This window comes from Lipophrys pholis (genome assembly GCF_963383615.2).
Source record: "Lipophrys pholis genome assembly, chromosome: 17".
NCBI lineage: Eukaryota > Metazoa > Chordata > Actinopteri > Blenniiformes > Blenniidae > Lipophrys > Lipophrys pholis.
The window spans coordinates 23224822-23250615 of record NC_137643.1 but is presented as its reverse complement, the minus strand read 5'-3'; the positions used below and the strand labels follow the sequence as shown (position 1 = coordinate 23250615).

The 25794-nt window shown below is 45.0% G+C and overlaps 3 protein-coding genes across 7 annotated transcripts; 1 reads left to right on the top strand and 2 right to left on the bottom strand.

Annotated features, from left to right (window-relative positions):
- Nucleotides 1-1150: 1150 nt before the first annotated feature.
- On the bottom strand, nucleotides 1151-5706 carry mat2b (methionine adenosyltransferase 2 non-catalytic beta subunit methionine). 4 transcript variants are annotated; one of them, XM_080485344.1, is made up of 8 exons: nucleotides 5459-5706; nucleotides 5198-5352; nucleotides 4064-4273; nucleotides 3670-3784; nucleotides 2079-2231; nucleotides 1779-1972; nucleotides 1581-1694; nucleotides 1151-1491 (listed from the first exon to the last, which is right to left on the bottom strand). In XM_080485344.1, the coding sequence occupies exons 2-8, from the start codon at nucleotides 5225-5227 to the stop codon at nucleotides 1318-1320; spliced, it is 990 nt and encodes a 329-aa protein (XP_080341470.1). In that variant the 5' UTR covers nucleotides 5228-5352; nucleotides 5459-5706; the 3' UTR covers nucleotides 1151-1317. The 4 variants fall into 4 exon arrangements, with proteins under 4 accessions (XP_080341470.1, XP_080341471.1, XP_080341468.1 ...); XM_080485345.1 differs by having other exon boundaries at nucleotides 5198-5278; nucleotides 5459-5573; XM_080485342.1 differs by lacking the exon at nucleotides 5459-5706 and having other exon boundaries at nucleotides 4812-5243.
- A 6125-nt stretch (nucleotides 5707-11831) lies between these two features.
- LOC308123077 (uncharacterized protein) lies at nucleotides 11832-16885 on the top strand. Of its 2 annotated transcripts, none has more exons than XM_080485339.1 (5): nucleotides 11832-12211; nucleotides 14097-14425; nucleotides 14526-14606; nucleotides 14725-14881; nucleotides 14988-16885. In XM_080485339.1, exons 2-5 carry the CDS (start codon nucleotides 14111-14113, stop codon nucleotides 16292-16294), a joined length of 1860 nt encoding a protein of 619 aa, XP_080341465.1. In that variant the 5' UTR covers nucleotides 11832-12211; nucleotides 14097-14110; the 3' UTR covers nucleotides 16295-16885. The 2 variants fall into 2 exon arrangements, with proteins under 2 accessions (XP_080341465.1, XP_080341466.1); XM_080485340.1 differs by having other exon boundaries at nucleotides 11844-12211; nucleotides 14108-14425.
- A 138-nt stretch (nucleotides 16886-17023) lies between these two features.
- On the bottom strand, nucleotides 17024-25305 carry LOC308123078 (patr class I histocompatibility antigen, alpha chain E-like). Its single transcript, XM_080485341.1, has 11 exons — nucleotides 25031-25305; nucleotides 22274-22546; nucleotides 21189-21479; nucleotides 20538-20822; nucleotides 19719-19865; nucleotides 19447-19470; nucleotides 19285-19311; nucleotides 18992-19015; nucleotides 18825-18860; nucleotides 18545-18589; nucleotides 17024-18049 (listed from the first exon to the last, which is right to left on the bottom strand). The coding sequence occupies exons 1-11, from the start codon at nucleotides 25083-25085 to the stop codon at nucleotides 17991-17993; spliced, it is 1266 nt and encodes a 421-aa protein (XP_080341467.1). The 5' UTR covers nucleotides 25086-25305; the 3' UTR covers nucleotides 17024-17990.
- Nucleotides 25306-25794: the final 489 nt, after the last annotated feature.

Sequence of the window (25794 nt, the reverse complement as noted above, 5' to 3'; positions counted from 1 at the left end):
GAAGCTCCTCCCCCTCATATCCGGCACATTGTGCCTGGTACCCCAAGTGGAGGGGTAGCGAGAAATGGTTCCCAATGGTACCGGTTGGTAACGGTTCTGAGTCAGTGGAAACGCACAACAACCGGTTCCAACCTGACCCGTACCGGCACCAAGGGGCACTGTGGAAACCGGGCTTTAATATTCCAACACAAAATGCATTCACACCAGGCAAACAGCAAACCGATGAAGTTAAAGAAGAGCAGTAAGGAATAATGAAGTGAGACTGAGTGACCACGACGCCGTTCAGGTCCGCTTCTATTGTCCCACCAATTAATATCATATAATCTCGTGAAGTCACGCATTAACAAGTCTCTGGCTGCAGCAACAGTGCTGCTTTCAGCCAGAACACGTGACGTCACACACCGTGCTGCTCGGCTGCTCTCGCAGGAGAACACACACGACAGGATTTCTTGTCGCAAATATTGAACATGTTCACTATCGCCGATCTCTCCTTCCAAGCGTCTCGGACCAGGCTCAATCGCTTCTTAACGCCCCACAGGAAAATCAGACACGAGTTTTTTTGCAGACGTCTGACGACCGGGCCTGTGCTCCTGATGCTCCGGGGGAGATCGGGACTAAAATCGGCCCGATTATCCTCTAATGTGTGCCGGCCTTTCGGGATATCAATTTAATCATACACACACACACACACACACAGGAGTCACTATTTAAATACTTTTTACTCAGGATTATTTTGATGACATAAGAAGCAAATCTCTCATTTTTAAATCTAAATATTCAAATGTAAACATCTGTTTGATCGTCATGGAAACAAAATCCAATTCTTTATTGTTTGAATAGAATCTAAAAAAATCTCTCGGATGTTTTACGACTGAGTTAAGATAAATTAAGACTAAAACAGAAAAGTAAGATCATTTCTGTAACATCTCTAAAATCTTTTACAGTTCCATGTTTTCCACGCATAAGAGACGGTTTAATCTGTAAATACACAAGTTACTTTTTTACAGCTTGGACGGAAAATAACACACACACACACACACACACACACACACACACACACACACACACACACACACACACACACACACACACACACACACACACACACACACACACACGCGAGAGTTCAACTAAAAGAGTCCGAAAAATCCAAAAGTCAACAAAGTTTTAATGAGACCAAACATTTACATCAAATACACGCAAAGAGCCTGTCTGTCTGCACCTGTCTCTCGGTGTGCGTGTCTGTCTCTCGGTATGTGTCTCTCGGTGTGTGTCTCAGTGTGTGTGTGTGTGTGTCTCAGTGTATGTGTGTGTGTCTCAGTGGAAGACGGTCTGTCTCCAGCGCTTGTCGGCGGTGAAGGGCCACAGACATTCAGTGATGGCAGAGGAGAAAGGTTTGGGTTCGACTCCGAGGTCCAGCATCTCCAGACGAGAACAGTTCAGCTGGCTGTTGATTGGTCGAGAGGCGGATGCAGCTGGCTGCTCTGTCAGCTGCAGATAGACAGACAGAGACAGAGAGACAGTTAGGAGCACAGCGTAGGGCTGGCAGGTAGACAGGTCAGGTGGTCTTCAGGACTCACAGGCAGCAGGTGGTGCGATGGCAGGTTGAAGGCCTGAGCGATGGCCACGCCCATCTCGTACTTGGTCATCTGCTCCTTCGCTGAGAAATGAAATATTCCTCTGATGGACGGGTCCTGAAGACAGCCAGACAGACAGGGTGGTGAGACAGACAGAGAGAGGGTGGAGAGACAGACACACAGGGTGGTCACACAGGTTACCTGTCTGGCTCTCTGGGACAGTTTGCGGCAGACAGCGGCCACGTCTCGGACGTCGGTGGGAAACCTCTGCTGGACGTGGTCCAGGGTGCAGGTCTCCTCTGAAGACTCCACCTTCAGCCACAGAGATGTCACTGCACTCTCCATCACCCACTCCACCTCCCCGAACAGCACCGGCACCCGCAGCACCACCGCACCTGATGGGACAGACAGGTCACACAGACATACAGGTGACAGACAGGTCACACAGACAGGTCACACAGACATACAGGTCACACAGACAGGTCACACAGACATACAGACCTGGACAGCGTCTCAGAGCCTCCCTCTCTCCTTCCAGTTTGCTTCTTCCATAAACATTGAGAGGATTTGGAGAGTCGTCTTCTCCGTACGGAGGATTCCTCCCATCAAACACGTAGTCTGTACTGATGTAGATGAAGAGGCAGCCACACGCCGCTGCAGACAGACAGACAGATACACTTTGTCTGTGTTTCTCTTCAGAGCAACACGAGGTGATGTGGTGATGTCATGACATTGTGTGTTGATGTCTTTTTTTCCAATAAACTTTATTGCACCTTGTGATATTACAGAAAAATCACAAAAACCGTTACAATCAACATATACTTATTGTACTTAAGTATAACAGCAAGTGCAATATGAACCAGGAAACGAGAGAGAAAGAGAAAGGAGAAATGAACAAATAAAATTAAACCTGGGGGATTATTAACTACGTCAATATCCTGAACGTAGATGGTATGTTTGTAAGGTTTCATACATTCATGGATATGTATACATATAATTGTATTTTGTTAATGGGGGAAAAAATGCAATCAAAAAAAAGAAAAGCATTAATTAAGAGCCTGACAAAACCCAACCAGTCACGGCTCCATCTTGCGCAGCCGTGTGGTGATGTCATGATACGATGTCATGTTGTTGTGTAGTGATGTCATAATGTGATGTCATGTCGTTGTGTGGTGATGTCATAATGTGATGTCATGACATTGTGTGGTGATGTCATAATGTGATGTCATGTCGTTGTGGGTGATGTCATCACGTTGTGTGGTGATGTCATAATGTGATGTCATCACGTTGTGTGGTGATGTCATGATGTGATGTCATATCGTTGTGTGGTGATGTCATGATGCGATGTCATGACGTTGTGTGGTGATGTCATAATGTGATGTCATGACGTGATGTCATAATGTGATGTTGTGTCATTGTGTGGTGATGTCATAATGTGATGTCATCACCTTGTGTGGTGATGTCATAATGTGATGTCATCACGTTGTGGGTGATGTCATAATGTGATGTCATGACGTGATGTCATAATGTGATGTCATGACGTGATGTCATGTCGTTGTGTGGTGATGTCATGTCGTTGTGTGGTGATGTCATCACGTTGTGTGGTGATGTCATAATGTGATGTCATCACGTTGTGGGTGATGTCATAATGTGATGTCATGACGTGATGTCATGACGTGATGTCATGTCGTTGTGTGGTGATGTCATGTCGTTGTGTGGTGATGTCATAATGTGATGTCATCACGTTGTGTGGTGATGTCATAATGTGATGTCATCACGTTGTGTGGTGATGTCATGTCGTTGTGTGGTGATGTCATGATACGATGTCATGTCGTTGTGTAGTGATGTCATAATGTGATGTCATAATGTGATGTCATGTCGTTGTGTGGTGATGTCATAATGTGATGTCATGACGTGTAGTGATGTCATAATGTGATGTCATGACATTGTGTGGTGATGTCATAATGTGATGTCATGTCGTTGTGTGGTGATGTCATGTCGTTGTGTGGTGATGTCATGTAGTTGTGTGGTGATGTCATAATGTCATGCATGTCGTTGTGTGGTGATGTCATGATGTGATGTCATCACTGACCTGCCTCCTTTGCCAGCGTGCTGGTTGCGTGTACATTCAGGTTAACGGCTGCTTCAGTGTGTCGCTCCACAACATCTGGCCGTCTCTCAGCCGCACAGTGGACTATCACATCAGGCTGTGTGAGAGAGAGAGGTGAGACAGGAGAGGGAGGGACAGATGTGTGTGCGAGAGAGAGGTGAGACAGGAGAGGGAGGGACAGATGTGTGTGCGAGAGAGAGGTGAGACAGGAGAGGGAGGGACAGATGTGTGTGAGAGAGAGAGGTGAGACAGGAGAGGGAGGGACAGATGTGTGTGCGAGAGAGAGGTGAGACAGGAGAGGGAGGGACAGATGTGTGTGAGAGCGAGAGGTGAGCAGCAGACAGTCTGATGAGGTGTGAGCTGCTCTGTGAGGTACCTTGTACTCCTGGATCAGTCCTCTCACGGCGTCTTCGTCAGTCAGGTCGCAGCGGAGGAGGCGGGGCCTGGCTCTCCTGAACCCGGTCCCCGTCGCTGACCAGCCACCATTTTGGAACTCTCTGAGCACCGCCCGGCCCAGCAGGCCCGTCGCTCCGGTGACCAGAACCCTCGGAGCCGGGACCTCCTCCTCCTCCTCCTCCTGGTCGTCCTGGAGGACAGGACCAGTACCAGAGTCAGTACCAGAGTAATACTACTAATACCTGAGGGACCTGGACTCACTCTGGAGGAACAAGCTGAGAAAGCAAAACGACTCATCAGCCGACCAGACAGCGTTCTGTCTGAGGAACTCCCTCTTCAGCCTTCAGCCAGATCTTATAAAGTTCCCCAAAGAACAATTCCCTCTTGAACTTGAAACACATCCACAGTTTGAATGACTTTTTAAAACGATTTTCAATAAATTTACCTAGAAGACATTTGTTTTTATCCTATTTATTTTGTAATTCTTCCAACTACAGTTTTTTACCGCCTTGTTCTGTATTTTATGTCCCATGCTGATTCCTTAACTCCTGACAGACTCCTGCATGAATGTAAAAGAATACTGGGAACCGACAAATGAATGACTGAATGGTCCCTTGTCGGATCAATGAACTCTGAACTGAACTGAGTCTTACTGTCATACCCGGACTAACTGCACGCGCTCTGGATCCTCAGGTGTTTACCCGGACGAACAGGTCTCAGGTGTTTACCTGGACTAGGTGCACGTGTCCCGGACTGAACTCGATCCTCAGGTGTGCGCCTGCGCAGCTCATCTCGTCTCTGGTCCAGGCGTGAATCGGGTCTGAGGATCAGAACCGACGGCCCGGAACTGGCTCGGATTTGTGGATCAGGTTGTCTAGTTGCGCACTATTCTTCCGGTCCGATCGGCTGTTTGTCGTAAAGCGGCTGTTTGCCGTAAAGCGGCTGTCGCGCTGATGCTAACTGTTAGCATCCAGGCTAACACCTAGACCCGGATCACACCTGATACACAGGGGGGACCTGGACCCGGACTGAGACCTGGAAACACGTCGTGTGTGTGTGTGTGTGAGAGAGAGAAAGGGAGATTCTCTCATTCAGAAATTAAATCAGATTTTACCTGAAGACCTGCCGACTGAAACCCAGGCATCAGTCCAGCAGAGACCAGCAAAACCACTACCGACCGGCTGATGAGTGGGAGCTGTCAGGGTTGCCAGATCTGATCAGTTTCAGCCCAAAACATTCAGAAGCACACTGGACGTTCTTCGTGAAAGACTGTGAGTAAATGGAACCAAACATCCCGGGTCACATCGGAGGAATAATTCTGGTAGAAATAAAAAACATTAAAATGTTTCTGTAGTCTCGCGGCTATCACGTTCACCTGCACATCAGAAGAACCAGTTCTGGATCCAAATCACTCCAGATATCATCCCGTGTGTGTGTGTGTGTGTGTGTGTGTGTGTGTGTGTGTGTGTGTGTGTGTGTGTGTGTGAGAGAGAGAGAGAGAGAGAGAGAGAGAGAGAGAGAGAGAGAGAGAGAGAGAGAGAGAGAGAGAGAGAGAGAGAGAGAGAGAGAGAGAGAGAGAGACACACACGCATCGCATCTCAACTAAACGACGACTGACGACTCGTCCCTATTTGGCAACCCTATGACGTCACGGAGGAGAAGGGCGTGGATCCTTCTGCTCTTCATGTGTTTCCGGAAGTCTACACACACACACACACACACACACACTGGAGAGGGTTCACAGCACCGTTTGTGGGTGCAAACACTTTTTCACACATGGCCATGTAGCGTTGGATTTTTTTCTTCCTCATTAATAACACCCTTCATTTAAAAACTGTATTTGGTGTTTACTAGTTATCTTTGACTAATGTTTAACTTCGTTTGATGATCTGAAACATTGAAGTGTGGAAAACCTGCAAAAAAGTAAGAAATCGGGAAGGGAGCAAATACTTTTTCACGCCACTGTATTGATTCGTGTTCAGGGACACCTTTTGCCCCTTTTTCCATAACGAATACAATCAATTGGACTAATATCTTCGGGGTCACACTTTTTCCCCAGTGAGACAACACGTATGCTGTGATGTTTTTGTCTTTCTCTTCTTCCAACAATCAGGCGTTAACTAATGTTCCTGTTCTGGTTAGTGTTGATGATGAGGGTATTTTGGGGCGTTAAACGCTGCAGCTCCATGTTGTCGATCACTACACACTCTGTTGTTTACACTGACGTTGCATCGCTCATACGTCAGTGTTACGAGACAGTCTCAAGACAAAATCACAGTTTAATAATACGGCCCGCTTGCGGGAAAGTAATGGTAATCTGATTACTGTTTTAGAACAGTATTTGAAGTAGTATAGTGCTTTTTTTGTAAACTCTTCCGCTCGACATAGGAGCGACACATAGATAAGGAATTGAAGAGGTTAAGGAAAAGCAAGTCTGAACAGGGGAGGTTTGAGGAGTGATGTGACGTTCTGTGATGAGTCTGTGCTCCTGATGGGTTGAGGGAGTGAGTTCCAGAGTTCCAGAGTTCCAGAGGGCCGAGCGGCAGCGAAGGCTCGGCCCCCCAGGGTCCGATGCTCAGTGGGTGTGAGAGCGGAGGCGGTGGGTGGGACGGTGTTGTCGGAGGTCAGTGAGGTAGGGAGGGGCCAGGCTATGGAGGGACTGGTAGGTGAGGAGGAGGAGGAGCTTATATGGAATGTGATATTGCACAGGGAGCCGGTGGAGCTGCTGGAGGACGGGGGTGATGAGTTCTCAGGACCGGGTGTGAGTGAGGAGGCGGGCAGTGGAGTTCTGGAGGTGTTGTAGTTCATGTAAATGAGTGGTGGGGAGTCCATAAAGAAGACTATTGCAATAATGAAGTCTGGAGGTGAGGAAGGCGTGGATGAGTAGTTCAGCTGTGGTCTGGGAGAGGGAGGGGTGGAGGTGGAGGCGGGTGATATTTCATAGACGGGCGAAGGATGTTTTAGTAATATGTTTGTCGTGAGATTGAAATGAGAGGGAGGAGTCCGTTATGAAGCCGAGGCTGTGTACAGGTGAGGAGGGGGTGACTTTGTGGCCGTCGATGAGGAAGCTGAGGTTCTGAAACAGGAAACAGGAAATGATGATGGAACAGGTAAGATGTTTAACTTTGCCTCCAAACCAATTAATTATCAAGTTGATGAATTCTGTGGCTTTGTGGAATATAACATGAAATTATATAATTTGAATAATAGTATAATGAAACACCACATAACTGGTAAACTTTGTCTTTTATTTCCTCAGAAAGCAGATCCAGCAGCACCAAGCAGGTCGGACTGATCTCAGGATAGATCAGATTATTATATTCAATATAATGAAGAGCAGGATGGAGACCTGCTCTACATGAGAAATGTCCTGAGATTCTAGATGATTCAGCTCTACATTAATGAAACTGACCAGAACTTTGTAAAAAGGGGGGATTTGTGCTGAGAATGTAGATCATTTTAAAAAAGTGATTTTGTGTGAGAAGCAGAGCCAGTGGTGATGAGGGGACTGATCCCGTCACTATGGAAGGAACAGCTGAGCTGCTCTAACAGTGTGTGAACAATCAAGCAGTACTTCCAATATATGAGAGGTTTCTCAACAGTACATTTGATTAAAAACAGGTTCAGACGAAACGTGAGGCATTCATGCTCATGAGCACTGAGGAAGGAATCCTCATGTCTGCGGACAATGATATTGTCATAAACAAAGAGGCAGAGGCCAGTGCACTGCTCAGGGTTTATTCATGTTCCGGGGTCGGTCATGTTTCTTTGAAAAACAGATGATAGTGTTATAAGAAAGTTCATTTTTAATTCTGTATTATGAATCTAATATTTTATGTTTTTATTTCATTTTTAAGGTTTTTATATCTGTTAACACGTATTTGAAATATAGATTCTGAAATTATAATTAAAGACGTATTGTATAATGGTGCACTTGTGTTGAACTAAATTTTCATCATGAAGCAACTCTTACTTGCAATGAAATGGAAATATTTTCGAAAAATACACTGAATTACAAGGCTTTACAGAACAGTGTGATGGACCTTACATTTTTAAGATTATAATTACATCACACACACACACACACACACACACACACACACACACACACACACACACACACACACACACACACACACACACACACACACACACACACACCCGAGATGCAGTTCTGTGAGTATGTCAGGTTTAAGCTACGGACATTTATTAAATCTGCAAGAAAGAAGAAGACAACAAGAAATGAGCTTTGATTACTCGCGAGGAGAAATGGCTCGGAGTGTGCCCAAGTACACCTCCTATCCACTCTGCTCCCAGGCCATTTCTCCTGCGTTTTTATTCCATTCAACAAAGGGGAGGGTTTACAGGATACACATCATAGAAACAAACATTCTGTGAGCTTTAACAGTTTTATCAACTATGAGTACAATCAAAGGACATCCCCCGCTCATGGGCCGTCGAGAAGGCAGCTGTGTGGATAACGCGGCTCATCCTGCTTATCAGCCTCGGTCAGGTTGACCTGCTCAGAACATATGATTAGTGAGCAGCGCCTCAGCGGCGCTGCTAAGAAAGAACACAAGGAATAAAACTGAACTTGAACATGAATATAATTAAGCACGGATATGGCAACTATATATAAAATCACTCTAACAGAGTATATCTCTTCTTTAATCCAGTCAAACAAATAAAATAAAAATCATCAGAATAAAAGGCTATAACATTTACTTTCTACTTGCTGGTTCCATCTCGTTTCATCCTTACTCGTAAATTACAATTTAACATCCACACTACAGTGTACTCCGTTAAACCTCCAGCCGATGTTTTTTTTATTCCTTTGCTGTGGTTTTTGTTTTGTGTTCCACCAACACTGGTCTGCTGTTATTTTGGGAGTGTTTACATCCTCAACATTTTGGAGCCGTAGACAGAGGGGCTGCCGACATGAGAACGCCCATTCACGTAAACAAGCTGTTTTTAGCCCATCATCACCACAAGAGGCGGCGTTTTAGAAGCCCGAAAGCTTTTTTTGTAACGCGGGTCCCAGAGTGGGGAAATTCAAAAACCCCCACTGGGCTGTGAGGTGTGGACGGCAAAGATCATCTGTACAATAAAGGTGATGTAATGATGTGGGGATGTTTTATGCTTTTCTTTTCTTTTTTGCCGGAGCTGGTTCTCACACGCTCTCTTACTTTGTGGAGTTTTTAACCGCCAGTTGGATCCTGTGCTCGATCGCTCCTCCTCTAACCCTGGTATAATGAGCAAGTCTGCCTCTTCGATTCAGAATCTTTTATTTAACTATGGCATTTCTGCTGTGTGGCGTTGTCTTCACCCTCACCGAAGAGAGTACTCCTTCTTCTCTCATGTCCACCACACAACTTTGAGGATTGACTATTTTCTAGTTGATAACCAGCTGCTGTCGCCAGTTAATTCTTGTGACTATAAGAGTATAGTGATATCAGATCATGCCCCTATAATACTATCACTGGCTCTTCCTGGCATCACTCCAGCGAGAAGATATTGGCGATTTTAACTTGACTCTACTGTCAGACAAGGGTTTTCTCAAAAGTACGGAGGAGCAAATAACCTTTTTCTTTAACACCAATTCCTCGTCTGAAACCTCGAGCTTGGTAGTCTGGGATAACATGAACGTTTTCCTCAGGGGACAAATCATTCCTTATTCTGTAAATATCAGGAAAAAAGGCCAATGTAGAGCGACAAGAACCTGCCAATCAGATTAAAGAAGTGGACCTTAGATATGCTCAACGGAAACCAAGAACTGTATAAAAAGTGTGTGGAGCTAGAAACTAAATCTGGCCTCCTCTTGACACATCAGATTAAATGCCCACTTTTGATGAGTACAGGTCGACTGAAGTGAAAGAAATAATCTGGCAGGATGTTGGCCAATCGGTTGAGAAGACTCAAAGCAAAACAGCTGATTGCAAAAGGTCAAAATGGAGGACAGCAAGTTTACTTTTGATCACTTGACACTTTCGGGGATTTCTGCTCTCGTCTCTACATACCTCTAAATGTCCACTGGAAAATACCTTGATGAAAAACCTCCTCAACTATTGGATATCCCCAAGATCTCACCCAATAAAAAGATGAAACTAGGAATGACGCTGCCTAATTTCCGTTTTTTATTACTGGGCGGCAAACATTTGTACCTGCCCTGGATCGGCGTCGGCGACAAAGGTCAAACGGTGAGATTCAGGGGGCTCAGTGGGTGAAATTCCCCCTTTTGCAGTAAGATTTGCAAACTTGCATCTTTATTTAATCTTGCTGACATAGGTGAAACAGGATACACACAGTACGACAGTACTTCTTGGAACACAGACTTTGCAGCAGGTGTCAGTTTCGTAGGTTCTCGGCTGAATCTGTGTCGCAAAAGTTCCGACAGAGTTTGTCGGCACTTTTCATGAACTTTTGCACAACAAAAGGGAAAAGTTAAACTGAGGTTTCCAATATATATAATTTTGCCTTTAACAGGCATCGCATGCTTTGGTTCATTCAAACAACTCTCAGAGAAGTTTGACCTGCCGATACTTTGATACCAAACCTCCCGAGGACCCCTGACCTAAATGCAACTGACGTACTTCTGAGTCTGCATCCATCACAAAAAGGCTTAATATCCATTATATATGACAAGCTGGCCAACATAAGACAGGTCTCATTTGACAAAATGAAAACATCTTGGGGACAAGACTTGAACTGGTCAATTTCGAGTCACACGTTGGATTCCATCCTTAGGTTAGTTAATTCGGCTTCCCTTCGTGCTCGCCATTGCCTGTTCCAGTTTAAGGTTGTTCATTAGAGCCCATCTTTCCAAGGTCAAACCCTCAATGTGACAGATGTTGGACCTCTAGACACATGTTCTGCTTTTGTCCCTGCCTGGAAAAATACTGGAAGGCTGTATTTCAAACTCTTTACCTGATCCTCAACCTCAATTTGGAACCAAATCCTTTGGTCGCTCTTTGTCACCACTGGAGACGAAGACACCCACCCGACTTTGAGCAAGCCCCCGTATGCTATCACTCGATGGAGGGATGCTGCTCCGCCCACTTCTACTCAGTGGCTCAGGGAGATTATGTCCTGTCGAAAACATGAGAAGATTCGCTGCTCAATCGGCAATTTCAATGTGACATTTCAAAAGATGAGGGGGGCCTTTCCTGGAATCCTTCACAACCCCCCCCCCCCCCAAACCAAGCTTCTGCTATTGTCTCCACTTTATATGAGAGGTGCTCTACGCTTCATTTGTCTCTCCCTCTACCCCGCTGCACACATAACCCAACTTCCAGCTCCTTTCTCTGTCACGATCCAAGTCAGAAATATTTGCTGACTCTATAATTTATTTAACCACTTTTTATTTTGGCAGATTGGGGGTCTGTGGGGGATCGGGGTTAATGTTTGTGATTTGTTCTGTTGTAAAGTCTCTCCGTCTGTTATCTCATCTATCGTTTCTTTTCTCTGGAGTCCAGCTCTGGAGTCCAGCTCTGGTTCACACCCAGAAGACTGATGATAATTGACAGTTACAGTTACAGGTGATGATCAATAGTTACAGTTACTTGTGATAAATGAAGTTACAGTTACTACTGGTGGTCTTTGGGGTCTCAGGGGCTGAGCGAGGTTCAGATAAACAGGGAGAGAGAGCTGCAGCCTCGTCTGTCAGTCACCTCTGAAAATAGAAACCTGCAGTCTGACACCACCTCTCTCTGTCACTCTCTCTCTCTCTCGCCCTCCCTCTGGACCTGCAGTCTGTCAGTATCACTCTCTCTTGTTGGACACTCTCTCTCGCTCTCTCTCTCTCGCTCTCTCTATCTCATGTTGTTGTTTGAACCGGCTGACCACTCCAGGACCAGAATTTTCCTGAACCAGAAAACTTGGAATACTTTCAACTACCTGGATTCTAGAGCAGGACCCGGACCACTGGTCTCAGCTCTAACAGGACCACTGGTCCCAGCTCTACCAGGACCAGAACCACTGGTCTCAGCTCTACCAGGAACAGGACCACTGGTCTCAGCTCTACCAGGACCAGGACCACTTGGTCTCAGCCCTACCAGGACCCGGACCAGGATGAGAGCCGAGATGTGAACTTGCTCCAGAATGTTGTGAAGTGGATTCGATACCATTTGTGGTAAAAGTCTAATCTAAATCTAAAAAATGATTTCTATTCATCAATATCAACACGATTGTCGAAATACTCCTGTACGTGTTAAAATCTACCACAAGATCAATACGACGCATGATAAATATGAGTAATCAGAAGTATTCGCATCTGTCATCAGTATTAGTTTGATGTTCAGTCACAAAACTAAAATGTCTTAAACACTGAATTCCACCAAAGGCTCAGATTTATGATTCCAACCATTAATAGACATTCTGGATTACAGACTTTTCATTTACTGTTTGTTCTCAAACATCTGCAGCAGCTTCGAACAAAGTTCAGTTTTGAAATGTTTGTGGTTTGAAGTAAAAATTGTATCTGCCTTTTAGTCTCTCGTTTTCTACTTCCTGTTTTGTACTTCCTGTTCCATACTTCTCGGGTACGTCTGAATTGTCCCTCCTAACTCCTGAACTATCGACTTCTCCTTCACCCCGGAAGTGTTTTGTGTGGCGGCCATGATAAGGACTGTCTGAATTCTCAAAAAGCAAAGGAAAGGAGGCTTGTTGCTTCCTTTAGAACCTCCTTTAGCCGAGGAACCACTGATGCTTCCTTTAGAACCTCCTTTAGCTTAGGAACCACTGATGCTTCCTTTAGAACCTCCTTTAGTCGAGGAAACACTGATGCTTCCTTACCAAAGGAGACCAGATCATGTTCCCCCACAGTTCCTTGCGGCGACAACATTTAAAGGGACCCGCTCATCGGAGCGTTCTGGGAAACTCACCATGACTCAACACAGATCATGTTAAGTTCCCAAAGCAATAATCTGCCTTGAACAACTTTAAATAATCTAGAACCAGATCCCAACTAGGAATGTTATGTGGATGTTTTAAAACCAACACAGTAACTTTTTGTGCAGCCTGTTCTCACTCTGATTGGTTCTTTATTCACCTGGTGGCCTCTTTTCCCTTGACTTAAATTCAAACCTCGTGATATTTGAGATTATATCAGCAGTTAGAGGCACACAGGAAAGTGTTATAAATTTGCTTTTTGTAGTCCATTTTCAGAAATTTGTCATTTTTTCACCACAACAGACATCACTAACCATCACTAACCATCACTAACCATCACTAACCATCGCCACCGTCAGCTTATTATTACGTCACCTTGTGAAAGTGTGGTCAGATCGTCAACACAACATGATCGCCTTTCCTCCTAGGAAGCCTCCTAACGCCTTTCGTTAACCCTGTGACTTCATCCACAGGGTTGTGGAAGAGTGGATAAGAAAAACAGAAAGGAGGGACTATTCGGATGTACCCCGTGTTTCGTACTCTCTGGTCCCTACTTCCTGTGTCCTATTTCTGACTTCCGGTTCCCTACTTCGTGTCTCCTGTGTCTGACTTCTTGTTCCCTACTTCCTGTCTCCTATGTCTGACGTCCTATTCCCTACTTCCTGTCTCCTATCTTCCTGTCCACTATGTCTGACTTCTTGTTCCCTACTTCCTGTCTCCTATGTCTGACTTCCTCTTCCCTAATTCGTGTTTCATACTTCCTGTCTCCTATTTCTGACTTCCTGTTCCCTACCTCTTGTTTTCTGCTTCGTACTTCCTATCTCCAGTGTCCTACTTAGTATTTCCAGTCTTCGGTTTCCTGTCTCCCACATCTGGACTCTTGTTTCTGACTTCCCGTCTCCTATTTTTTACTTCTGTTTTCCTACTTCTTGAGTCCTATTTCCCACTTCCTATCTCCAATTTATTACTTCCTGTTTCCTACTTCTTATCTCTTGTTTTGTACTTTCTTTTCCCAGTGTCGTATTTAGTTTTTCCGTCTCCTATTTCCTCCTTCCTGACTCCAACTTCCTGTTCCCTATATCCCACTTCCTGTCTCCTGCTTGCTACGTCCAAACTGATGTTTCCAGTTTCCTGTCAGACGATGAGCCGAGGAGGAAGAGGAGGAGGAGGAGGGGCGAGGCAGGTCTTCCTCAGCGCTCACCGATGTCCTGAGGTGGATCTGCTGCCTCAGCAGCTCTCGGAGGAAAAAGCTTCTCCACCGTGTGAGGCAGGTTACCTGGACATCTGCTCCACCTGTCGCTCTGACAAAGACGAGGACAATGATGACAACATGAGCGACTGGTCAGAGGAAGACCTCTCACTCCACTTCTCGCCATCTGTCATCCTCCAATCAGAAGACGAGGAGTCGGATCCAGAGAGCGGCTTCGAGTGCATTGATGTTACCATGGCGACACAGGTAGAAACAACCCTCTGGTTCGGGAGGATATTGGTGGGTCTTCACTAACGCAGCAGTTCTTTTTGATTCTGATGTTTTTCACATTTCACCTGTGGCATAGTTGAGAGGACCCGAGGGGGTGGGGCCAAAGATGGTTCCCAAACGGCAAATTCAGCTGAAGAAGAAGAACGTCTCAGAGCAGGTGTGGTCTACTGTCAGCTCGACTGTCTGTCTGGTTTCCTGTCTCTCCCGTCGCTCTTTAATCTGTCTCTCTCTTTCCCTGTTGCTCTGTTCACCCGTATGTGTTTCTACCTGTACAGGTGAAACATGCACCTGCTGAACTGGGCGGAGCTAACAGTGACCTTTCAACTGTCTGTCCTCGCTCTGATTTGTTGCTACGGCAACACAGTATGCCAGCCTCTTTGCAACTGACGAGCAGCAGTGATGTCATCGGCATGGTGGGAGGGACTCGTCAAGGTATGAGCACCTGGAATACAAGTTCCGCCGCTGTTCAGCTGCAGAGCACGAGAGCAGTGATTGACCGACTCTGTCTGATGGTCTGATCTGGTTCTTGTGGTTTCAGGGTCCGTGTCTGGAGGACGGCGACTGCAGAAATCATTATCTCTGGACGAAACAAAGACCAAACAGGCGTCGAGCCTCATTAAGAACGTGCTTTCAAAGAGGATGCAGGTGGAGAAGAGCTCCGCCCCTAACCTGAAGAGCTCACCTGTCCTGCCGCGGTCCAGCCGGCAGGGGGGTCCAGTCCACCAGGTGAGGGATGTGAGGAGTCTTCTGAAGACCACCTCCAGCCTTCCAGTTCCAACCAGCTCACAGGTGATTGGTCGGAAGGACAGCCCGCCCCCGACCTACCAGCAGGCCACCCGGGCTAAAGGTGACGTCAGGAGGGTCACCCAATCACACGGCAGGAAGCCTCCTGACACGTTGCAGAGACGAGGCAGTGAGCCAATCAGAAGAGGTAACGGTGATGATGTCACCAACATGGCGTCAGGTTCGAGGATGCCAGCTAATACCAGTGAGCTCACAGGGTGGAGCCAATCAAAACGCAGTGTGGCTCCGGGCCCAGCTGGTTCACCTGGGTCGGTGCAGCCTCGGCCGGCTGCCTGTGTCCATGAGCAGAGGTCTATCCTAGGTGTGGTCCCCCAGCAGACCGGCTTCTACGCCGCTGCCCCGCCGCCTCACCTGCGTACGGTCGGTTGTGTCCGTGGCCAGCAGAGTTACGTCCCCACGCAGCTTCCTGTTCCTGTCCTCCGGAACTACGAGCGGCTGACAGAAACCCTCTCAGGCCCACCAGACCGGACCAGGACCGGGATCGGGACCAGGACCACAGGAGACCAGGACGGCCCCAGACCAGCAGAGACCACCACAGCGCTACTCCAACCACACCAGCACCCACTGCTGTGCAGCTTCCAGGGTTTCTTACCTGCACAGATGGGCGGGGACTTTGGTGTTGATGTTACAGGGTCTGCCGCAACACCTGGAGCCCCTTTTGGCTCCGCGCCTCGTCTGATGGTCGACCATAAGAGTCGGCAGTGCTTCTACATGGAACCGCCACCGCAGCCCCGGGTGAAGATGCTGCTGGATCCAGAGACAGGACAGTTTGTCCAGGTGGTCATACCTGGTGCAGTCTCCGCCCCCAGCAGTAGTCTGTACCCTGTCAGCTATGCTCACCCTGCTCCCACCGCGCTCAGCCCCGCCCACACAGTGATGAACCCCGTCATTCTGCAGTTGGGAGGTGCTAACCACACCATGTTCTCCATGATGCACCTCCATCCACGGGTGGGCGTGTCCTCCCTGTACCCCCTCCAGCCCCTGGCTGTGATGACATCACACCCGACGCACCCCGAAGACATCACAGCCAACGCAGTGTGACGTCACATTGTGGTTTTCACGCTCTGAGTTTGTTTGTTTACACACCGATGTCACCTGTTAGGTTTTGTTTACACATTATTTAAATTTTATTTAATTCATTTCTATTCATGAAGCAACAGAGAGAAGATAGAGGCCGTTTTCCAATTCTTAGAACGCCAGTGCGTACTCGTACACGTCATGAGTAACTACTTGCAGGGCGTCCTCGGAACTGTGGATCTCCTCCTCTATCGCTTGCCAAATGCATTATGGGTAATTTGTCTTGCCAAGCCTACACAGGTCCGGTGTCGATGCATCCTCGATGAAGTGGGCGGAGCGAGAACACATCCAGGTATTCCATGTGTACTCGGTGAGAAACGGCCTAAGAATTGGTTCAGTACTTGGTCTCCCACTGATGACGTTTCACGGGTACACGAGAGCACAAGTATGGACGAGTATGGGTACTGGAAAACGGCCAGAGAGAGATTCTTGCAAGAAACATGACACAAAAACATTTTCTCACTTTTTGCACATTTATCTAAGAAACTTTGAGTCCTCAAGCAGTGACTTTTTCCTTTAACGTTGTGAATAAAGTTATTTCACCATTGCCTCATTAAATGGATGTTTGCCTCTTTGCCCCGAGTGTAGCCTGGCAGGCTGAGGAGGATTAATCGCTTTAGAAGACGTACGCCGACGCACGCCGCTCGCCGGACGAAGATAAACATGAGCACAACAAACACAACGGAGAGTAAATCATTCTGGAGTGGTTTTTATTCGGACACTCAAATTGATTCCACCAACAACCAAAGCTGAGCTGAGAGATCGCTGGCCTCACTGCCCATCCCACAAATGCATGTTGCGCACTTCAAAAGCAAAATGATTTAATACAAAGCAGTTCCATCCAAGAAGAAACTCACAAACAAATCAAAAAAGCTCCAAACATGGTTTCACTGAGATACAATAGATATTTTTTATGAAAACTCAGTAGAACTTTGATAAAGTAATTCACTTGACAAACAGGTGGAAGCAACAAATAACAAACACTGTGATATTGCGAGAAGTATTTTTGTTACTCATACTTGTATGTATATATACTTGAGTACAGTTTAGCTTATGTAATTTAATATTTGTTAATGCTTTTTTTAATGCATGTGTCCACATTGATTTTTTTTTTAAGTATGTTTACTCATACTAAAGTGCAATTAAACAAAATTTTCCTAAATCACAAAGGAAGTAATGGATTACATTCAGATTCAACTTTGAGTTACTTTCACTCTTGGTGGGGCCGGGGGGAGGAGCGGTGTGAAGATTACTTTTACTTGTAACTGATTAAAATTCAAGATGAAATCCACAGGCTGAAAACAGCTGCAAGACATTGACAAGCGTCACGTTCACAGCTCTGACTCTTGTGCCAAACTACTTTATTCTGAGTTAAAACTACAAAGAAAAACCCATCACCTCCAAGGATTCCTGCGTTGAAATGCAATATGACGTGCTAACGTGTGCTAGCACACATTAGCACGTTATATTGCAACGTCAGCGCCTGTGTTCACTCGCCAAGAAGCATTAGCAAGATTTAGCCAGATGTGTATTTCATGTTTTCTAGAAAAATCTTTTATGTCCTGTTGGAGACAGTTTAACCCGTGATGCGCCGCGGGATTCTACGGTTCTGTACATGTTCCCCATATGTCTCCGCCTCCAACGGTCCGGGTCTTCCACTTCACTTGGAGTTCTGCGATTGGTTCTCAGGATCCGAGGCTTCCGGGCCCGACCCATCAGCTGTAAAGATCAACAGAGTCACCACTCATGTTCTCCGGTAGTCGTTTTCCTTGTTTTATCAAACTTAGCCCATTGCAATGCAGACGATTGTAATCTTCTGGAAGTCTGGAACTTATGGCAGTTCTAGAACATGTTAAGAGTTATAGAATGTGTCAGATCTAGAACGTGTTCAGAGTTCTTGAACATGTCAGAGTTCTAGTAAGTGATCGAGTTTTAGACCGTGTCAGATCTAGAACATGTTCAAGTACTTGAATGTGTTAAGAGTTCTAGAAAGCGTCAGAGTTCTAGAACGTGATAGAGTTCAAGACCATGTCATATCTGGAACGTGTTGGGAGTCCTAGAATGTGTTGGAGTACTAGAACGTGTCAGATCTAGAGCATGCTAGAGATCTAGAACATGTCAGAGTTCTAAAACGTGTCAGATCTAGAATGTGTCAGAGATCGTTGACTTTGGGAAGTCGTCTTATTTCCAGGTATTTAAAGGTTTGATACTTACCGGAAACTCCAGAGTCTGATTTGCCACCCAGAGAATCTTTGGAACCTGTGAGGAACAAAACGACATCTTACACTTGACGTCGTCACTGGAGTGAATCAGCAGAACGCACAGAACTCATAAGCTACTCATTCTGATCAATGTGTTTAAAAAGGATTGATCCACCTTGAACTCTTCCACATTTTGTCACATTACAAAAATATTGTTATTGGATTTCATGTCACAGATGTTCAACCCAGAAGATCTGGGGACGTTCATGAGTTAAGACCACCAAGATACTCACTGCCCAATGCAGTCATCAGAGGCTGCTCAGCTCCACCTGCACACACACACACAAACACACACACACACACAAACACACACACACGCACACACAAACACGTCAGAAGGCCTCACGACAACAACCTGTTCATCTCCACGTTTTTCTGTATGTAGTGGAAAGAAACTTACCGTGAGGCTGAGCCACCATTGGGTCTGAAAACACACACACACACACACACACACACACACACACACACACACACACACACACACACACACACACACACACACACACACACACACACACACACACACACACACACACACACACACACACACACACACACACACACACACACACACGTTGGAGAGCACGTTAACGTCACTGTGCCTGTCAGTTAGCATTAGCATGTTTACCGACATACTTCCAGTGAATCGACATTAGTTTGATCTTCGATCTGAGTTCTGAACATTTTACTCACCAGGAATAGGGATTAAAGGGTCTGCAGCTGTAACAAAACAATCCGGGGTCAGAGGTCACCATGAACAACAAACGTTAAGACGGGACATTAAAACAGTAACTTTGGAAGATTGAAGGTAAAATCAACATGCAGAGCAGAGAGATCCATAGACGTGAACAATACCTCTGGTGATGGTTGTTTTCTTTCCTGTAAACAGAGAAGACAGATTTTAGAGATCATGAGGTCTGCAACCGTTTTTAGAAATCACAGTCGGGAGTTGATGAGGCGTGTACGTGTTCAGTCCCAAACACGAAGGGTTAAAACTCAAAGAAATTAGCTGCGTGTGTGTGTGTGTGTGTGTGTGTGTGTGTGTGTGTGTGCGTGTGAGAACCTTGACGGGACGATACAGATGTGGACGAAACAACCAAATTGCTGCTCATCGCAACAAAACCTACCAGAACTCGGGCTGAACCCTTTTCCCTGCCGATGCCGAACGGCCAGAACGACCAGGCCCAGAACGACCAAACCAAAAATGACGACGCCCAGCACGATACCAATAATGATTCCATTAGACGCTCCATCCTCATCCAGAACATTGTGATCTGGAACAGAGAACATCCTCATGAGTCACATCTCTCCTGTAGACCTCAAGACAAGTACAAATACAATCCCCAGTTTTTCCATCTGATATAATCAAAATGTTAATGTTAATAATCTTCATCGCTTCAAATAAGTCCCAATTAAAATAATGATGACTGGAGGATTTTCACGATAAGTGAGCTTGTTTCACAGAAGTGATGATTTAACCTGCATGAGGGGCCGTATCTGCAGCCAATAGATTGTGTGAACTTTGTAAGCTCCGCCCCCAACAATAAGCATCATGCAGAAGGACAGAATTAGGCTGTTTAGCAGCAGCTCAGAGGCGTTCAGGGACACTCAGAGATCTGGGTGTCCAGCTTGTTTGCTGGATGTGCTAATGGAATTGCACGTTTTGGCTGGACTTCCTGTTTTCTGACTTCTGTCTGAGAAAAAAACCTAACGCTGCCACCTGGCTGCCAACAAAGAAAGTGTTTTCTTGGTTTTATGAGTTTGAGCTTCCCAAAGTGAGGAAGTGATGGATGTTTGAGGCAGACTGTGAAATCAAGTGCAGATCTCAGTCTTCTGGTTACACTCTGTTTACATCCTAAGTGATTTCAGGGAAGCAGCAGAAGGAACGTGTTCACCATCAGCTATTTGTGTTTGAAATGTGACAAAGAGAGAAACTAAGTTTATACCCCAACGCATCTCAACGTTGATTCCCGATATCTTGTGGATGACTTGACAGGTGTAATCTGACTTGTCGGATTTTAAGATCTCCACAAAGTCTCTCCTCTGGAAGGTGTTGTCCTCATTGGGCCGGATTCCCGTCGTCTCCACGCCGTCGGCGTGCTCGAGGATGCGTCCGTTCCTTTTGATTTGTAGGACAATGTCTTTGGGGTAGAACCCGGTGGCCATGCACCTCAGAACCACGTTGGACTCCACTTTGGCCGGCGTGGCGTACAGGAACACCTTTGGGGGTGCTGGGAAAAGAACAAACCACAAACGACAGTTATCTCACCAAAACAGAGTACATTTGGGAGTATTCGGGGGCCTTTAACATGAGCCTTTATTTGCTGAGGTCTACTGTTTTTCATGATCTATGAACCTGTTCACACCAATGAACAGCATAGAACACCTTGTTTTTATTAAGGGCCGAGGGCCTAATGTAAAGGCTAACATGCACTGATGTAGTGACAGTGAGTCGGATCGTAGATGTTCGACTACCATAGCCGTAACATAATGGCAAGTCATTTTGTGACTTTGCTCTGACTTGATAGTGCCCGTAGTAGTTATGGATGTGTGTTTGTGGGGATGCATGCAGACCCTGGTGTGGAAACCTCACGTACAGGAGCCTTTCAGCTGCTTCTCTCCGTACGTGACGAACTTGGACAGCCAGTCCATGCACTCCTTCTCCAGGTAGCCTTTGGTGTACTCCTTCAGCACCTGCACGTCGTCCCACTTCCTCTTGGTGGGCTCAGCCGCCTGGGTGGGCGCCACCCACACCTGGTTCACGTCGTCAAAGGACAGGAAGTCGTTCCCGTCGTAGTTGTACATGTCCATACCGCGCACGAACCTCAGTGAGCCGTCGGGCTGCGTTTCACCAACGCAGCCGTGCAGCCATTGCAGGACGTGGACGTCTGAGGGAAGCAAACGCAGACGGAGCTGTTCAGAGCTGCCACAGTGACAAACTTTAAATGGAGTGAAGGCACTGCACAGTCACTACAAGGTCAAGGTGAATGACCGCTCAGGAAAGTAACTGCTGCGTTTGAGTACACACATGGGAAGACCAACCAGCCAGTCCTCAGGACCGGAACGTCTGAGCCAAATTCAGCCTGAACTGTCCTCAAACACCTCGTAAGCTACATCTGACACCAGAAGATGTCCCTCTTCAATTTGTCAACTATGAAAACAACAACTGATTCTTAGAATTGTTCCAAAAAGCTTGTTAAAAGCTGCGGCGGCTCAAAGAAAAGCCAGAGCTCCAATAATCTGAAGTGCTGATGAACACTTCTCCAACACGCCTGAAATCATGAAGGACCGACCGGAGACAATCCTGAAACACAACATCTCACAAAGACCCCATTCGCTCAACAAACTGTCCTCAAAAGTTTCCCCAAGAGTCAAAACAACCGATTGACTGAATGTCTTTGAATGCCTCCAAAAAACATCTGAATCTCCAAACGACCAACACGGTGAAGAACTTCAACGTCTCGTATGAACCGAAATATAAAGCTCTGATGAACTTGTTGGTTTTATTTGCACCTTCAGGTTAAAAAAAAACTTGATCAAGACTTTGGTTTTGAGGCTTTTTTCACAGTTTTTAAGATGAAGTTTGACATGTCAGACCAGGGAGACCGAACTACTTGAGGTGATGCTGGTCAGATAGACAGTGTTCCTGGATCGAAGACGTTGTGCTGAGCGTCCTGCTTACCGGAATCACTCTGGTTCATCCGTTTTATCAGGATGTCGATGTTGACCTTAAACCACTGCTGCTTGCTGCGACGCGACTGTGTGCCCTTCACCCAGTAGTCATCTGGGAGTTTCTCCTTCATCCAGTCCTGTTTGGGAACCTTATTCTGGTTGTCGTTGTCGAAGTAGTCGATCATCTTGTTGTCCAGCAGACCCATGGCCGTGAACTCGTGGATCCCCGGCAGGCCCACCGGTTTGGACAAAGCCGTGTAGATGTAGGTCAGCGAGTGAACCTCTGAAAACACAGTTAGCAAGTTAGAAGAACCGTCGGGAAGAAGCGTCAAGAGGAATCGTCTCGAGGAATCATCTACGTAAAAAGAATCGTCTAGAAGAGTCAAAGGCTTCCTCTGATAAAACTCAGGATCTGGTCGACACGTCGGGTGGACTCACACGCCGCAGCAACACCGCTCCGTGGACAGCGTCTCAAACGTACACTTTTTACCTGTTAGCAACAATTCATTCATTCATGATAGAATACTAACGATACTGTGGAAACTTTGATGGCAGCTAACTGAATAACACATAGTTAGTAGTGACGGCGTCCTTTATGGAGTCGATGACGTGACTGTCAAAATATTAGTTGATGAACTGCTGTAGTTCATTTGTTCATCCATCCTTTCATCCATCCTTTCATCCATCCTTTCATCCATGTCTTTCAGGGTGAAATCTGATCCAGTAAATACATCGTACTTCTGTGATAAACGAACTCCAGCGAGTCAACGTGCGTCCTGACAAGTCTTGTTATTGTTTAGTTTTTTTAACTCCAAGAGTGAAAGAGAAAAAAACACAGTGAGAGTTTGCAGTTGAGGTAAAATCTGAGCCAGATCATGTGAAAACTATTTTAGAAATGTTGCCGGTCAACATCAGCGTCCCGCGGTGCAACACCTCCGCCTCTTTGCTCACTAAACTTCTCAGAGGAAACTGCAGAAACTGTTTTAAAGAAGCTTTTCATGAAGTCAGAGCTTCAATTTACAGGATGACTGCATATTACTTTACACTGTTTTTACAGATTTTAGATGTTTAAATAGTCCATGATCTGTAAACTGTTAATAATAATAATAATAATAATAATAATAATAATAATAATAATAACAATAATAATAATAATAATAATAATAATAATAGTTCAATTTATTTTCAACACCGAGTGTCACAAACTGATTAGATTAAAAAAAGAGTTTATTTAAAGTTTCTAAACAACAAAAATGGGATCCAGGCAGAAGTCAGAAAGCGAAACTAAAATCCAAAAACCAGAAGGTAGAAACACAAGGAGGAAAGCTACGGGGGCATGATTGTCGTAGCATGTATGGAAGGTTATCTGTCTGCATTTTAATCTGTCTGTCTGAAGTGAGAGTTGTCAATATGTCAAATTATTTGTCAATGTGAACCTGAGTCTGCAAAAGTTGTCTCGAAAATGTGTCTGTCTGTAATTAGGTTTTCAAATGTGTAAAAAAAAAAGATCTGTATTAGAATATGTACATGTAAATAGATTGGTCAACGTGTACAGAGAGTTGTCAATGCGTGCAAAAATGTTCATAATTAAAAAAGTATGTTTTCAGCTTGAAATGCTGAACATACAGACAAATCACCAGTTAGACGTCGAGCAGTCTCACAATTGGTTGCGCGCGCACACAATGCGAGTGTTGACATTGAGATCACGTGTCCAACTCTTTTCTATTATGTTTTAGTTATTTAGTTTCTTTACATTTAATCACTGAATCTGTCGTTTTTGTAAACACATCAAAAACATTTTTCATTCTGCATGAATATTTTTAAGTGATTTGATTATAAATTTGGTTTAAAAAAAACAAAAAAAAAACAACCAAAGTCTTAAAAGCATTAACCTGACCAACAGATTCTCACTGCAAAGTGATAGAAAGATTTTATACCAACTGAAACTCAGAATTTCAAAAGGTTTGTAATTTTTGTCCTCTAGAAATCCATAAAGGGATTTAATTATAACTAAAAACCAACCGGAAGGAGTTTGTTTACTTTAAATTCAAATTTAATTTTAAATTCAAAATTCAATACTCTAAATTGTATGTGCTCAAATGACTTTATTAACTGTTTTTCTTCATATTTTCGTGAAGATTTGATTAAACAAAATAAGACACGTAAAATTAAAGAGTATTAAAATAATCTCACCTTTCTGATTTAGTAAAATAACTACAATATTTTACCCTTTTCTGCTTTTTATTTTTTAAAAGACATTTAGAGTATTTTCTGTCATGCGTTATTAAATTTAATACTCAATACGTTTCATTAAAATTTGGATAAAAACTTGATACGAGACTTTGACACCAGTTTTACTACACCCGTAATAACACATGTAATAAACACGTATAATCAAACCCCTGCGGTCATCAGACTTCCCTTTGACGTGGTTCGCTTGATAAATATCCAGTTTTAACAGTAAAATGTGACAAAAACATACATATTCCTGCCAATTTGAAGATGAAGTCTCAATAAAGAAGTTTTTAAAGTCAGAATGTCTTTGTGTTGAGGTTAAATCAAACCTTATTAATCCCACATGGGGCAATTCGCTGTTACTTACGGAGAAACATTCCCAGGAGTTTAAAAGAAACTCGGAATAATTTAGTAACACTCAATAAACACGAAGACTTCGTGATAAAAACAATAAAAAAACAAGGCTGAATTTCAGAGACGTCACAGGTTCTTACTTTCGTTTTCCTCGGACTAAGAAGAAAACTGAACTTACCGCAGTTTACCGTCACGGTCGTCCCAAACAGGACCAGCAGAATGTAGCCGGACATGTTTAATCCTCCAGCCGGACTCGGGGCTGCTCTGCGGACCAGGTGGAACCGGGTAGCACCGCGCTGAGGACCGACTCGTCGGGCGAAGTTTAGTCGGGCGAGGCGTTCAGTGGTCGGTCACAATAATTTCCTGTTTGTGTATACGGTGTGCGTTCACGGTCTGTGGGAAAACAGAGTGGTGCTGCGTTCACTGACCACTGACGCACAAACTTACCCATCTGTTGGGATGTTTTTCATCCCACCTTATGACATCTTGGATTCTTCACGCCATTGCAGATCTTCTTGGTCATTTTTGTGTCCTAATGTTTTATCATTCATGTTTTGTTTGACACTGATTAATTACTTCATGTCTCGAATATGACATTTACCGACTCCTTGCTGAGCTTTTATCGCTTTGCAGTAGAATATGAAGTTTTAGCTGAAGCACTGAAGAACATAAATGAGTTTCCAGCTGATGTGATTCCAGGTCCAACTCTGTATTAAAACTTTCTGTACAGAATAGATCAGTATTATATCACCACTTCGCTAAAATAACCATGAAACACACCAGAAAAAGAAAAGCTGAAAAGAAAACTGCAGAAAAGCAGATATATTATTCATATATAATTCATTCATTCAAACGTCACTGAGGCTGAGCTAATAATAATATCTAATGTAGGTAATCTGTGTATATACGATGATATTAAAGAAGAAAAACACTCAAGTCGGA